We start from the raw sequence: 17,171 nt of genomic DNA on the forward strand, positions 1-17,171 counted from the left end.
AGGCAACAAGTGTACAGGAAGTACTCAGCAGAACTAGGGGCTTGGCACTAGTGAAGACATGTTGAATGAATGCTGAGTGTTGTGTCTGAGCTAGCTAAATAGTCAGAGATGATTAGGAAGCTATTTCCTGATTGGCCAGTGGGATGGGCGAAACTGATAAAACTTGGAAGAGCTGGCATGTCCAAGGTCAGAACCTCCTGCATGTGCAAGAGAGAGGCACCTGCACTTTAGTGAGGAAAGTGTGACAACCCTTACCTCCTATCTAAACTTAACCTTTCATTGAAGATGCCAAAGCTTATTTTCCTCTGATGTATACTCAGCTATGGATGTAGACATTTCTTTTTGTCTTGGTTCACAGGGACAGGAAGTTGATGGGATCCTCCCAGTTGGGTCGCAAATATCATTGAAAGCCAAGAATACCCTTAGATTTCACACATATTGAAGACAAACAAAAAATTTTTAGAAGGTAAACTTTGACCCAAATCTTTGTTTAAGGCAAAGAAGAAAGGCTGCCCTTACTTGAATATTGACATCAACAAATGGTTGCAACACAATAATAAAATTTGTTCTATATACAGTCCATTTGTGCTAAAGTAAAAACAAATATTTTCCTCATTATATATAGGAGGTTCTTTACTCCCAGGGGAGAACACTTCACATTCAAAAATATGTGTATATCTTTAGAAACATTTATTAATTCATATTCTTTACCAACACGTTTCGCTGAAGACCTTATTCAGCTTCTTCAGGGGTCATTATTATTTGAGGGAAATATGTGTAGTGAACACACATGTGGTGAAATCATCCAATAAGCCCATCAACATCAAACTGGGTTTACCATCTGGGAGGCCCCTCTAGACAGACACAAAAGAGCCCCCAAAAGCAGGAACAACACCACCAGGTGATCAGCCTTTCAAGCTTTCTTAATGACCAAGAAAATGATCTGAATATCCTTGGTCTCATTCTTGTTTGACAGGAATGTTTTCACATCAATAAAAACAATGTAGAGGCAAGAGCACAAATTTAAATGTTTTGCTTTACCACTAATTGACTGTATATAAAACAAATTTTGTTCCTGCTTTTGTGGGCTCTTGTGTGTCTGTCCAGAGGGAACACCCAGATGGTAAACCCAGTTAGAGTAGTAGGCAGGAACATTTGTAATGACAAGCTTCTATGAAATCTGGTATTATGACAGTAAGATGCAATGATTTCCCTGAGCTACCGGTATGTACTTGTGGGCAGATTTCCATCAATACAAAGAACAACTTAATGTGAGCAGGTCCACCATCTGACAGGGGGCTGCAGTGGAGGTGATGTTATTACACAGATGATCCTTGTTCAATTCCATTGTATTATAAAATTCTCTCTATATTAGGCATTTAAAGTGTTTTAATGCAAATAATTTAAATCACACAGTTTGTGGTTTTCACGATTCCTCTGTGTGTCAGGGTAAGATATCCCAAAGCTTTTTGCTAAACTTCTTAAAATGGTTACCAAATTTACTGCATTGCTTAGTTATGGGTCATTTAGATGATTAAGCAATGTCTAGATAATTTAATTTAACCCATCTTGTTCTGTGATGCTCTGAGAACATAACGATATAAGCCAAGGGGGCAATAGCAAGCGTCATTACAGCTAAATAAACTGTTTTGGCACAAGATGATTCATTAATAAACAACACATGCATAATGGAAAATTATAACAAGCTGGAAATGAGAATGCACAGACCAACAGCAGTCTTTACACAAACCAGGGCTTAAAAGAGGGATGTTGCTTTCAGATAATAAAACAAAACTGTCCAGCAGCTTGCAGTATCCTCGGTCTCCCTTTAGCTGTGCAGAGATGTGCATTTCTTAGCATCTCCTGCACTTACTCTGAGGCTATTCACAGATGAAGGGAATTTGGGAGTATGCTGCAGCAGTAGGAGTATGTGCTGCAGATCAACCTTCCGGAGACTGGTAGCTGCGTGTTGCTTCTGCTCTTAGGCATAGTAGTTGGGGTTACAGTGCGGGAACTCGATGATATTGCGGAAACTCGCGATAATGTATTGATTCAATTAAGCCGGATACAACAATAAATAACTAGGGGGGGGGCGTTGGGCCAGACTGGAATACTGACTAGGGCGTATCCAGCCTCAAGGCTGGAGTTTGCCGAGCTCTGGTCTAGACCTTGCCTCTCACCTAGAAGCTTACCCAGTACCTGACTTTGGCTTTTCCTACACCGGAGACCTCTGAAATGGGAAATATGTTGCTATCACTGTGTGAACAAATTACGGGTGCAATTTAAAAACTAAAAGGATCATTGTACACTTAGTATCCCCTCAAATTTGACTTTTGAAGACAATGTTAGGATTTGCCTGTAAATTCAGCTGCCTTTAGATCTTTTCCTACGGGGGCAAAGCAACCAGTTGGCTTTGCTCCTTCACATTCCCAGAAGCACAATTTCAGCTTGAATACAATAAAAGGACATGGAAGACCATCTTGTATGAACTACACATCTTTCAGGTCATTTAATGAACTCTCTTTCCATTTAACAGATTTTGTGGTTGATAAATGGCACACCACTCTCATAAAGTAGTCACATATGGTATGATATGCTCCTCCAAACCATAGTGGGTTATTTCTTTACTCCTCTCAATGAGAGGGATGGGTCAGACTACAGCTTTAGGAAAGAACTGAGATAGCAATTTAAAGGTTCATACACCGAAGAGAACCCATTTTATATTTATGTTACCATTTTAAAAATCTATTTCTGTACTATGCGTCTTATAAAAATAAGAAGGGTTTGCTCTTTAGCTATTTTTTTGGTTTCATGATCATAAAGTGGAACTAAATTTACATTGGTGTGTGTGCTTTCATCATTAAAATAAAGGTGTGTGCCATAATTGCTGATTTATGTAGGTGCCCTGCAGTAATAACAAGTAGAAACTGACTGGCCCAAGAAGCCGCCATCTTTATCGTGGAGTTTTCTAGGACCAAGGCAATCCTTTTCGGCAATTGGACAGGCAATGGTGATGTGTGCGCAGAAGTAACATTGGCCCCAGTGTCTTGATCCATTCTGGCCTCTACACTGCATAGCACATGTGCTGTGCAAAAATAAAAAAAAGCTACAAGGAGCTACAGGAAATATTTATTTTAGTTCTGATGAAGGGGAATTTTTGGAACCCCCAATATATTTATACTGTATACATCTTCAAAAAAAAAATTATTCTGAACTTTATGCCCCAAATTATGATTCTTTTCTCGTGAAATTTTAATACATCTTTAGACAGGTGGCACTGAATTATATTATATGATCTGAATGTCTTTGCACCTGCATCTTACCTGTAAATTAAACTGTCATCCGTGGAGCTGTTATACTGCACCTGGTACATCCGAATGCCAGGAATGTTCCTGTCTAAAAACCACTGTATAAGGACTGAGTTATGGCTCAGATCTGCAGTGATCACTTTCCTTTCTGGATGACCAGTTGAATCATTATTGGAAGCTCCAGGCTTAGCTGGTGTAAGGATATCAGAAGGCCCCTTATCCGGTCTTTGTGCTCTTTGACTGGCATTGGCTGGATGAGGTAAGGGACTTACGGTCAACTCTACAGATGCTGTTGCATCCCCAGCAGTGTTGGATGCAATGCAAGTGAACATGCCTGTGTCTCTTACTGTAGTGATGGTAATTTCCAATGTCCCATTTTCATAGGAGACAGCTCGAGAGGAATTTGAAACTACTTTACCCTCGGGTGACACCCAGTGAATGCTAGGCTCAGGGTCACCCACAGCTTTGCATTTTAGAACAACTGCCTCTCCTTCCATAACTACAATGTGAAGTGAATGGTGGGTGACCACAGGTGGGTCACACATAAATTCTTCCTCCGATATACTCCAAAAATATTTGCCTAGAAGGTTCTGTGGTGATGCACAGGTTTCCAGGTCATCCTCTCTAGTCAACCTCCGTAGCCATAAAAGCTCACAATTACAATGCAAAGGATTTCCTCCAAATCCCAGAACAAGTGATGACAGTGGTGACCCTTTGGACTTTGCGTAGACTGGGATGCGAAGGAATAAAGGATCTGGGGGAATAGTCTTTAGTTTGTTGGAAGTCATGTCCAGTCTAGCCAGTTTGTGAAGGTTTGTAAAGACTCCTCCGGGAACATAGTCAATAAGATTGTGATCAAGGCTTAGAGAGTTTACATTGGTTAGTTTGGCTATGGTCTGCCAAGGAACTTGAGCCAGGTTGTTGTATGAAAGGTCAAGATCTTCCAAAGTACCCACAAAATCCTGGAAAGAATTTGGTGATATGTTGCTGAGCTGGTTGTTGCTAAGAATAAGATGCCTAAGGTTCATTAGTCCTTTGAGCTGCTCATCTCCCATTGATAGTATACGATTGTTGTCCAAGTGTAAAGCTCGTAGTCCACGCAGGTCAGCAAAGGTATATGGAGTAATGTGGCTAATGGTGTTTCTTGATAATGTAAGGTGGAGTAATCGGGTCATGTTGGTAAAATCCTTCCTGCGGATTACTGTGATGAAGTTGTCAGTGAGCCTCAGTTCCACAGTTCGACGATCTATCACTGAGGGGACAAACAGCAGTCCTGTTTTGGCACACAAAATTGCCAAGGATGGAGCAAGGTTCTGGCACAAGCATCTTTTGGGGCAGAGTTGGGCAGTGGTGACACCCAATGTTAGGGTAAAAATCCAGAGACAAAACCCCTTCATGATGCAGGAACTAAAAAAAACAGAAAACACAAATATTGGTAATGAGCAATTATCCAAATTTTCCCAAAAAGCTATTCATTGACAATAACTGTATTATTTGTGATAAAAAAAGGGAATGGTTAAAACTCATTTTTTGAAATCTGTCACGTGGGAAGATTTTCCCTTTATTTCTGTGACAGCTTAAACTGTTTGATGTTCTTTTCATTTTAGTCTCAGTGACACTAGGACAAATAGGGAGTGTGAATCTCAACAGAGACAGCAAAAAAAAGTGGTACAAACCCTTTGCAACCCTATCCTGGAAAAAAAATAAAAAGTTTTGGCTTTCCTATTATACCTTACAATGTTTATAGATTGTACAATGTATCTTACATGCAAACAAAATAACATCCACAAAATATACACCATTAACACTGAGATAATTGGTATACCTCGAGAAGATACAGTTGTCTCTAGGTTATTGAGACTTAAAAGAGATTTAGAAGATCTTTTTTTAAAGTGGGTGCACACTGAAAACCTGATGCCACCCTGCCCTTCTTATGGCAGTCCATTCTCATAGCCCAATCCAAACAGGACCTAGAATGGCCCATTAATAGATTTAAGGGTTCATTGAAGAAAAGATAGCGTTCATGCTACTTTGTAATAAACAGCCCTGAACCTTCACTATCAATGGCCCACCTATTGATGTACCATCATTGGCCTACATAAGGGTTCACTGATCTATAACCAGCACTACTGTGCTTTATACTTTGTAATAAACAGCCTTGAGCCTTCACCATTTATTGCCCACCTATTGACGTGCCATCATTCGCCTGCGTAAGGGTTCAATGAACTATGAGCAGCACAGCTGTGCTTTATACTTTGTAATAATCTGCCTTGAACATTCACCATCAATGACCCAGCTATTGACGTGCCATTGTTGGCCTACATATAGGTTCAATGAGCCATAAGCAGCACTACTGTGCTTTATACAGCCTTCAGTCTTTACTATCAACTACCCTCTTTTTTATTCTCCATTTATGGTCCACTCATTGATTTCCAAATCATTTTTATCAAAACTTATCAAACAGCAGAGATAACTAGACATAAATGCAAAAAAAACAATAAAACAAAAATAGTAGAAACAATTGCAAAAATAACAATAGGTTGGAAACATATACAGTCTTTAAGAACAGAGGATATTGTGGTCGCTAGTTTTAGTCATTCAAACTAAAAGCCTCAAATTTCAGGAAGCTGGTGTAGTGGGATTCCCCCTTCCTAGGACTGTAAAAGAACCAAGCACAACCCCACCCCCACCCCCACTCCAGCACCCACAAGAGGTCCAAAGTGTAACAAAGTTGTAGCAGATATCATACTGTTCAAAAAAAGAGTGCCATAAATGACAGCAGGTCATTGTCTGACAAGCAATGAGGCAAACTGGGCTTCATCTTGCCATACAACCTAGAAGTAAGTTAAACTTTGGTAAAAAGAGCATCCAGATTTTCTTTCTATAATGTAAATGGGAGCTGTACAGAAGACAGACTAGGGGAATCTGACATTAGCCACTGTCTCATTATGGCTGTTCATGCTATCAGCAAAGTCCAGTTTAAAAAGGTGAGGAGGCAAGTCCAATAGCTGAAGATGCAATTGAGGGAGTTCTTGGGTAGTGACTTCTCTTGAACAGTATACCATTCTTTATTATTTTAAGGGTTTATTTAACAATATTTAGTACTCCTGTGGTGTATACAGCCTTGAACCTTCACCTTCTGCTGGTCAATACTCCTCCTAGGTCCCTGCTATTCACATCTGCCCTCATTTGTGGATTTTAAACAAGCAAGATATTAAAGCTAATGAATCAGTGTTTCTCAACCTTTTTATGATCAATAGGAAGAACGTCCCCCTTATGGATAGCCGGAAAAGATCAGTTGTTTCAAGAAAACTGACCTGAAAGTCACAAATTGCTTATTGTTCAAGGAACCCCTTAGCAAACTCTGGATGAACTATAGGGTTTCGCTCAACCCTGGTTGAGAAACACTGTCACGAACTGTGTGAATCCTGATCATGGCCTGTTACTTCTGCTATTGTCCATCATCACTCCATTTACATACCTGAAACATGAAATCTATTTGTCTGTTCCTGTCCTGTTTATCTACTCTGGTACTGTGTGTTGTTTACTCTGACCATCTGTCTGAAGGCTTACACTACTCTACTATCTGTCCTGCACGTTGTTGGCCATTGTGCTTGGAAATATAGCGGGTAAACAAACTCAGTGACGCACTTGCATTTGATTGTTTAGCCAAGTACAATGCAAAGCATCTAAATAGAACATGTTCCTACCAATAGTTCTTCAAGGAAAACTAGAAATTAAAATATGAATAAAGAGCTGGATCCGAGCTCTTTAAAAGTTATGTCCGCCATTAAAGTTCCAGGAAAAGGTAAACACAAAAACCACCAATCAGCCAAAGAAAATGCACTATCAAGGAGCCGTCTCAAATTTGAAGAATAAAATCATTCATTATTCACTAAACAACTGTTCACATTTAGAGAGACCCAGAATGAGAAAATAAAAAATGCATTATGGAAAATTCAGCAAAATAAATGTTAGCTGCAAATCCCTTTTCAGCCTCTTTAGGTAATTATTTAAGCAAATGCATTTCTTAAAGTAGAACTGTCACCCTGAAGCACATTTTGTGGACCTTGTGTATAATTAATTATACCTAAACCTTCTGATTTATTAACTAGTAAACCTTCATTGTGCCCTGAAACTTCTTCTTTTAAAGGTCTTGCTTCAGGCAGAATGTCTAATTTGTATGTTTATCTGACAATGAGGCTCAGCATGAAGATGAAAGGGAATGGGATGAAAAAATAAATTGTGCGGAATTATGCAGAAGGAACAGTCCGCAGCCTCTTGGGATATGTGATATACTCGTAGGTATCTCGGAGGTTGGAGGTTTCCCCTTTAGTCTTTACCACCACGGATCCCTACCTTTGAATTAAAAAAGTTGATAGGTCTGTTTAAGAGCAGAATTACAGTTCCACACACAAAAAAAAAATTAAAATGTGATTAAGCAGGTCCATTATTGTAGAATAAAACACACTTGCCTGCTTGATTGCTTTCTTCTGTTAAAAATTGCAAGAGTGTGCGATGTTGGCATCTGCTGGGTGTGCTGGTGCCTTTCTGGCAAACCCCATGTTCCTTCTGCAATAAAGGACCAGCCTCATCACGATTTTTTTAAACAAGGGTTGAGTTCCCTTTGAAAAGTACAAAATACATTAGGAGTAATTACCTAAAGCAATTTAGGCTGTTCACTTACCAAGGTGAATTATCACCATACAAGATATAAATCACTTAGCTTAGTGAATGTGGTGCACTTTCCAAAAGATACCCAATCACATTTTTGGGATTTTACCTTTTACATGATTAGGTGGTTGAAGTCAGCATCTGAACAGACTTATTATTTATTTATAAATCAACCCCATTGTATTTATGAAACTGAACAACAGATGTCACTGCTGGCCTCGGCTTAAGAAAAGCCAAGATTTTTCTTCATCCATGAAGAATCTACAAGGAAAAATCAAATGCATTTAAAGAAATAGATATAACTCAAAGTTATAGTTTGAACCCCTCTGGCAACTGTATATTTAATTCAATAATGCAGTAAGTCACATGTCAGAGCAGCATTAGGATCATCACCCCGATTCAGTTTAAGGATACAGTCAATGATCATAAATATTAAATCAGTCAATCAAATCAAATCTCCGTGTCCAGATTACAGACATTGTGCAGGCACACAGGAAACTCCATTTGGTGAGATCTTATAGAATACCAACCTGCTCTTAACCCTCTGTGCAGTTTAAAATTCACCAATGGGACATTTTTTATACTATCGTATATTGTATTTGTAATGCTTGGAGGTACACAGTGTAGAACCCTCAGAACTAAGAGGTAAAATGAAAAGATCATTTGGGTATGGGACCTAAGACAATATGGCTAGAATCCAACCTTTATTGCTAATTACTTTATCCCAAATTGTAGGCTCCTTTATTCAAATGTATCAAAACTCTAAAGCAGTCTTTCTTGACCTTCTAACGTGAGGGAACCTTTGGGAATAACTGTCGGTCTCAGGGAACCCCTTCTATACGTACTTACTTACTTAATTACTTACTCTATCCACAACTCACAGTATATTACATGGTGGTCATTGGTAAGAATGCCTCTTACATTTCTGGCCATTGGGAAGAGTGTCACCCTTACAGATAGCCAAAAAGATCAGTGATGTGGGTAAATTGACCTGAGAGACACAAGTTGCTCATTACTGAAGAACCTCCTAACAACCTCGGGAGAAACCTTATGGCTCCATGGAATCCTGGTTGAGAAACACTGCACTTAAGTATCAGGACAAGCTGTAAAATATGACAAAGGTGTTTAATGCATGTAAAACCATGTGAAGAGAGGACATAATATTGTCCGACAAGGAGGATACTCTTTTTCTTAGTGGCATCTTTGGAAATATCCATACCAAACAACTCAGACTGAGCTTTGTGAAGCAATTCTGATGGATAAAACAAATAATTACAGTTTTCACCATCTTGAAAATCTTGAGTTTTATTTTGGTAAAAGCTCAGAAACTGACTTTTAGTTTTTTATCTACAAACTGTAGGAAGGTGTAAATTGTCAAAAGCCAGCAACTGGCTACAAAAAAAGGCTTTTTGTATACGTCTGTTGTCAAAACCCCTATGTATCACCCAGGTCTCAAGAAAAGGACTGCTATCCCCATTATTAACTATACTGAATTAAATATGTGAATGAGGATTGTTAATGTGCTCATCAAATTCCAGTAGGGATTTAATGTTCTCCTACTGCACTACAAAAAATATCATCAATGTACCGCCACCACACAAGACCTGATTTATTAAAGTTCTCGACAACTGTAAAAGATAGACTACCATGGGATAACCTGGGTGATCTAGCAAACATGGAAGGGATTTCCTAAAAATCATTTGCTGATACTTGGCAAATATTTTCAATTCTAGACCAGATCCATTCAAGATTGTCTGGATCATTCAGGTTTTCCTGATAGTCTATCTTCTCCAGTCTTGGAGAATTTTAATAAATCTGGCATTTTAATACATGTGTGGAAAAATAGATGGAACTTCAACTCTGTTCATAAACACCTCTGCTTTTACCAGAACAGCATTGGATCCAATTGTTACGTCCTGTTGCTGTGCATAGTACACACCTTTAAATAACAAGTTGTTGTTCTCTAAAGTGAACTATAACAATTCCAGAAAAAAATATTTACTAAGATAACAGGGATGATGAATACATAGACTCAGCCTTCGTCTTATTACTTAGGAATCTCTACTGTTTACCAGAACTATTTCCCTGACGAAGTAAAATAGCTTATCTGCGAAATGTGTTGGGCCATTGTGATTGAAACGCACAGGGCTCAAAATTTAATTATTGGAATTTTATTGACAAAGGACTGATGTTATTAAGTTAGTGATGATTAATGTATTATAAATATTCTTATGTTAAGTGATTGGAAATAAATTGTTATTTCTCTAACACATGTGCCACTCTAAACACCTCTTTTTCTTTCCTCCTCCGGTGTTATTGTACTTTCTTGTGGCACTAAACAATATAACTTCAACCTATCACAGTACATATACATTATATTCATTATGAAATGCCAGTTTAATCTATTTTATATAGATGAAACCACTTAGAAGTTTAGGGCATAGGTGTCACAGCATAGATATAAAACAATAGATAAAAGATCTCATCGAATAAAGCTATCCATTCCTGGACCGCCTGTGGAATCTGCATGCAGATGGAAAAGTATTGATTAAATGTTTATGATTATTGGCTGTATTCTTAATTTGTAACGGGTGATGATCCTATATAACTGCACCTAAAAATTGAATTAAATACATTGTTGCCACAGGGTTTGAAGCACAAATTAGATTTTTTTATTTATTATTTAAATGCATTTTGTTTTTTCCTTGCAGATTCTCTTGAAGAAAACGAATCTGCTAATCTTTGACACCTGATGTTCATCTGCATAATTGCAGTATATTTCTTCGATGTTTAAATGTTTTCCTTGGTAATTGCTTGACTCTTTCAGTCTTTGACTTTCTAAACCATTAGTTGCTATGTATCTTTAGCTTGACAAAGGACAGGGATGCCTGAGACTGTTGTAAGATTCTATGGGCAATAAAATTAGCTCTCCATGCTTTAACCTCTTGTAATTATTGATATTTTGTTGGTGATTACCAGGAATACACCTGACTGTGTGCATGCAGTTTTCTCTGAACTTTTTTTAATAAATACATAGTCAGTTATAAGGATCTAATATAGAGAAACACTAAACACAAAGTGACCAACAAAGACTGATAGGTGTATTTGGCCTAAATTTGATAATTCTTTACCATCACACCTATATTATATAGCAATAATACATTTTAGATTATTAAGGGCAGCTTTAACCTTGTGGCAACAGTTACATTTTTTCTTCTAGATCACTGTGCTATCATTACACAAAGCCAGCTCTATGGGCATGGTTTAATGAGTTTATTTAAGGAATTGTACTGACCCTGACCTTAACTTTAAACACAGTTGGGATAGTTTAATGGTGATTGTGGGGTAAGTTGGTTCATCCAACATTTGTATTGGACCTCACAAATCCTCTTGTGTAGATTGCCACCAGTTCCCAGACAGTTCCCAGTTCCGAAATCTTTGAAAAAGCCTTTGCAGAAGAGTGGAAGCTAGTCAGATCCATATGATTGCCCATTGTTTTAGAATGGGATGTCCAACTAGCTAATGTAGATGTGATGGTTGAGTGATCTTGATAGAGCAAGACATTTTAGATTTTTCAGTGCAGTTTTGACTTTGTGGCAACAGTTAAATGTTTTGTTGCAGGATGACTATGCCGCACTTGTACAAAGTGAGCTCCATAGAGGTATGGTTTAATGAGTATATGTGAAGGAACTTTACTTGCCCTGACCTCAACCCTAAACATCCTTGGGATAGTTTTTTTTTTTTTTAAATATTGAAGATTTTTATTTTTTGAATATAAACATAACCAAATCAATATACAAAAAGGAAAACCCACATATAAACAATAATTTCCACATCCTTACAGATACACTTTTCCCAGACAATTACAAATGCCTTCCTCCCTTTCTCCTCCTCCCTTCCTTAAATAAGTACATAGTGAAAATTTAAGTGAAATTCTAACATTTAAGGGAAGAACAATTAATCTTCCATATACTTTTGTTATATAAGTGTAGTGCACATTTTTCCAGTTCCAGTGAAAATATAAAGGCTTTATAATTTAAGGCAGATTACTAACAATCAAAATTCGCAAAATCATACAAACGTGAAATGGTGCAAAAAAAAAGAAGGAGGTGGGGGGAAAGGGAGACGGGAAAGTATAGACACAGCTAAAACGATTATCAGTCAAATATATCACATTAACTTAACACAACAAAATGCCACAATGTAAAATTTCATACAATAGTTTCCTAAACTTGTTATAATATAATTTTCTTTCCATTTAAATTATCCTAATCTTCATTCAAAATTTCATCATACCGAACATTTTCTTTAAATAGTTTTAATGGTGATTATGAGGCGGGTGGGTTTATCTAACATTTGTATCTGACCTCACAGATCCTCTTTTATGTAGATGGCCACCAGTTCCCAGACACACTTATGAAAAGCCTTTGTAAAAGGCTGGAGGATGGTATAGCCACATAGGGAAGGGGTAAATCCATATGATTGCCCATTCTTTTAGAATGGGATGTCCAACAAGCTTGTGAAGTTGTGATGGTCAGGTGTTTACAAAAATGTTGTTTTTTTATATTGATTTTCTGATCGGGTTCAGTGCCTTAAGAGCAGGTGAATAGTTGCTTGAGTAATCCTTTTCAGTGAGTTGATGCAAACGACAAGACTGCTAATCTGCCATGGCTCTATGGTGTTCTGACTGTGCAGCATGACAGCTGGGATTGTCAAACCTACTTTTATCACAGACTAATCTGCCAGCGATCGCTAGATAACAGGAACATATTATAGACAGACACACAGAACTAAAGTAGTTCTTCAAGGAACCTACCAAGACAAGCTCCGGGACTGTTATACGTATCCTTGGACCTGAAGTAATATGTGTATATTACCTGATTTAAATGCACCACATAGCCAACAGTTACACCAGACAATTGAAACAATATGTACTTGTTGACCATCCCATCCAAAAAACTTTATTTATTAATACAGAGTTGCCTTCCCTCCCTCTCTACGGCTTTAACAGCCTCCACACTTCTAGAAAGGCTTTCCACAAGAGTTTACAGTAAGTCTGTAGGATTTTTGTGCCCATTCAGCCAAAGAACATTTCTAAAAGTTAGGTACTGATGATTAATAGAAAAAATTGACTTGCAATCAACATTCATCTCAAACGTGTTTAGTAAGGTTATAAGGTCAAGGCTCTGTGCAAGCTATTTAGTTCATCTACACAAAACTCTTAAACCCATATCTTTTTGAATCTGAAATTGTGCACAGGGACACAGTTGTGTTGGAACAGAAAGGTAACTTTCCCAATCTATTGCTGCAAGGTTGAAAATGCAAAAATGTAGTGTTTCCCAAATAGGTTTCCTCCAGTGGTTCCTAGGGTTTACTTTAGAAATGTGCAGTTTCTGACTCTCAGGTCAATTTGTGATCCTTTGGCTATATGTAAGGGTGACAGGCTTCCCAATGGCCAGCAATGTAAGAGGCATTTTTCCAAACAACCTCCACACTAAGGTACTGTGTGCTGTGGATATAGTAATTAGAGAATGGATTCCTAGAAGACCTGAAAATTATTTCAAAGGTTTCCCCTATGGTAAAAGGTTAAGAACACAGATCTAATGTTATTGTACACTGTAGCATTTAGGTGTGCCTAAACTCAGAATTTTCACTTTACATAAAAAATTAGACAACCCTTTAATGTAAAGTAAAAATTATGTTGTTTGTTTTTTTTTTTAAGTGCAACACCTTTTTTTTTAAAAAGAAAAGAAAAAAAAGGGTGCAGCACTGCCCCCTAATTTTTGATCTCCAAGACGATCGAGAATGAATGGGAGCGCAAGGCCTCCCAGGATACCTACGTCACGCATCCTGGAAGGATGCTCCTTCTGCTCATCCCCAGAGCCTTTTCGTGGAAAGGGAAAAAAATTGTTGATCTCACTCATGTGCAGTGAGATCGGCAATTTTTTTCCAACCTATGTCACCAGATCTCGTGTCTGGGTCAGACGACATAGGAAGAAGTACCCGGTAGAAGAGGAGAAGACGCCGGAGCACCCGCCCGAAGATGGATACCGGGACGATGCGGGACCTAACAGAAAAGACCTCCAGATGGATCGGACAGCCCTGCAGGATTGAAGGTAAGTGTATTTTTTGTGTTTTGAAAGATTTTGAGTTTAGTTCCTCTTTAACAGTACTCATCAATGGAAGAATAAAGAGTGGATATGACAGCCCTATAGCCTAAATCTTAAAAAACAAATCTTCTTAATAGGAAGAACCAAGCACTGCTTGTATCTTATTTGCTATATAAAAATGCTTTACAATAAAAGCAGTGATTTAGGTATAGAGGAATAGAATGATAAAGATTGATAGGTATGAGTTGGTAATTATGTTTCCAATATTCATTTTTTAAAAATCAACAAAATCCTAATAAACAAATGCCAGCCTGAACAAAAATGTGTTTTCCTGTGCATCACAAGGAACTCTTTTAGGCAGCTATGTTACACCCTTAGAGTGCATGAACTCCATTAATGGTAATTATTGTTGTGATGCAGAAAGCGGCCCCTTGAGCGAAATATTATCAGTGTCTCTCCGACAACCAGTGACTAAGCTGCATTGTGAGGATTCCGCTCTGTTCATCTTTCCCTGCAATTAGCATCTCAGGAAAAGCAATGTCTTAATTCACTTAAAATTCCTGCAATGACATAGTGATTATTAAATAAATGCACATTGTGCAGCTTCAACACGCAATGCAACAGAAATCTATCTTTTTTTATATATTTGGCTAACCTTATAAAGTCAATGTGCCATACCCTAATCCTGCCAGTTAGAACAAGCCTTTAATGAGAGGCTAACGAGCGAATTATCTGTGGGCGAAATACATGATTCAATATGAAGAGTTTATAGTAATGGCTCAATTTCCTCCGCCCGGAGCCAGCTAATGGCAGGAAAGGGAGGGAGAGATGAGCTAAGATAGAAGAAAAGAAGGGTGAGGGTGGAGGAGACAGTGATAGGCAGACTCACAGGGAGAGAGATGAGATGTGGAGCCAGAAAAACATCAGTGATAGGGACAATTAGGGAAACAGATATTTGGGAAACAGTGGAAGAGAGTGCAGAGAGAGCCAGAGGGAGAAAGGAGAGAAGAGCAAACAAACACAGGAAAAGACAAGTAGACATTGTCCATGAGGATGGTGGTGGTGGAGAAGGTGGCATGAAGCATGAGAGAAAATACAAAATGAGTGAAAATATAAATTGTAAAGTGAAAAAAAGTAACATGAAGAGTAAGGATGGGGGGAGGAAAATGAAAGAGAGAGAAAGGGAAGGGAGGAGGAAAAGAAGGAAGAAAGAAGAGATGAGGATGAGAGAAGAAACAGGAGAGAGAGATAAAACATGTTTAATGATAATAAAATATATGGAAATTGTGAAGAATGAGAAGGGGAAAAGAAAAAGATGAAGTAAAAGATAGAGATAGAGTGAAATGAAATATAAGTAATGGAAAAAAAATAGAGATAAAACATGAACAAAAAGTAGAAAAAAAAAGATACAGAAAAAAAACATAAAAAGGAAGAGAGAATGTAGATATTGAGAGAGAGAAAACAAAGAAGAATAGAAATAGCAAGAGAGATAAAATACGAATAATGAGGAAGGAAAGAGATAAAAAATGGAGAAGGGACAAGAGAGTAAAAACATGAAGAATGAGAAGAAGGGGAGAGAGGAGGAGATGAAACATGAAGAACTGAAAATATGATAGAGAGAACATGAAGAAAGGGTAGAAATAAAAAGAATAAAATATGAAGTATGAGGAAGGGGTAAAATACCAAATGTACGCATGCAAAGTGAGGTTTAAAGAATGGGCCACTTCCTGCGATGATGTTCCAAATACCTAAAATGGATGGTCACTTCCCAGAGTTCAATCCATAGGACAGGAGAAGAAATGATGTTTTACTAAGAATAGTAGCTGATGCTAAAATAACACAACGTGTAACAGCATGCCATAGCCAAAGAGAGACTTTGAACATCTTTGATCTATACCTATACTATATGTCCTGCTTCCTATAAATTTCTTGGTCACAACTCCCACTTCCTTATTATAATTTTTTTACATGTAATAATGTATAGGACATATTCCAACTCAGTTTAACCTTTTTAAAAGAGAGATACAGCAAAAAAAAACAAAAAGGTGTGGCAGTGAAGAGAAAGTGTGGAGAACACATAGAACATACACTATAGGGGGTGCATCAAGAATGAGTGAGGGATGAAGGATAGCCGGAGGGTCATAGAGAATGACGGGGAGCCAAATAGGTGAAGAAGATGATCAATATAGATATAAAGGGAACAGAAAAGGGTCATGAGCAAAGGGGGAGTATAGAGAATGAAGGACACGACAGAGGAATGATTTATGGTAGGTACATAAGGAATGAAGGGCAGAAGATAGGGGCATGATTAATGGTAGGTACATAAGGAATGAAGGGCAGGAGAGAGGTGCATGAACAAAGGAAAAAAGAACAAGGAAAGGCCAGCATGATAAATGCGGGAGATAAATACATGTAAAAGAAGGAAAAAAGAAAAAGAGGATTGATAAATAGGAAGAGGGTACAAAAAGAACAGGAGGGCCAGACAAATTACATTATGTGTTTCTATGAGTGCAGTCATGGAAAATGAGTGTTGTAGACTTTGAAAACATTAGACATAGGGAGATTGACAAAATATAAAGATAGAGGGAGGTTTAACATAAGAAGAAAAGAGAGAAACTGATTAGAGCGTAACAAAAGCCAGTTCAGGTAAAAGAGAATGCTGATAGTGCGTATTGCATTGCCAGGAAGCTTCAAGAGAACCGGTTCTTAAAGGAATATAAGAGCTGCTCTTACTGATTTTGTTTTTGGAGTTGCAGGAAAAAAGTAAAAGATGGCATACAATGAGATTGCAGAGCAGTGTGAAACAGAAAAATTAAAAAAAAAATAAAAACCACTTCATTCATTGAATATACTAGTTGTTTCCCAGTGTAAATAAAGTTTTATATATAAACTATGTTAAAGGAGTTTGCCACTTTTAAGAAGGTGGTGGAAACCCTGGTCATGGTCATTGATGGTTGGTCACTATCTGCAGTCTTCATGCTTCCATCCATTCTCTACCTCTTGGTGCTGCTGATTTCCTTTCAGCGTCCTTTACCCAATTTTTCTCTACATGCACACCCTACAGTGTTGGCTCTAGACC

General features: G+C 37.9%; 1 protein-coding gene across 2 annotated transcripts in view; it reads right to left on the reverse strand.

Moving 5' to 3' along the window:
- The window catches only part of LOC140343615 (leucine-rich repeat and fibronectin type III domain-containing protein 1-like protein), a 49,169-nt gene that overhangs the window by 20,318 nt on the left and 11,680 nt on the right, over positions 1 to 17,171 (reverse strand). For both annotated transcript variants that reach the window (XM_072430365.1, XM_072430364.1), the window contains exon 2: positions 3,324 to 4,715. In XM_072430365.1, coding sequence (XP_072286466.1) covers positions 3,324 to 4,705 — 1,382 coding nt within the window. In that variant the 5' untranslated portion in view covers positions 4,706 to 4,715. The remainder of the gene's footprint in view (positions 1 to 3,323; positions 4,716 to 17,171) is intronic.

Source organism: Pyxicephalus adspersus, chromosome Z (genome assembly GCF_032062135.1).
Source record: "Pyxicephalus adspersus chromosome Z, UCB_Pads_2.0, whole genome shotgun sequence".
NCBI lineage: Eukaryota > Metazoa > Chordata > Amphibia > Anura > Pyxicephalidae > Pyxicephalus > Pyxicephalus adspersus.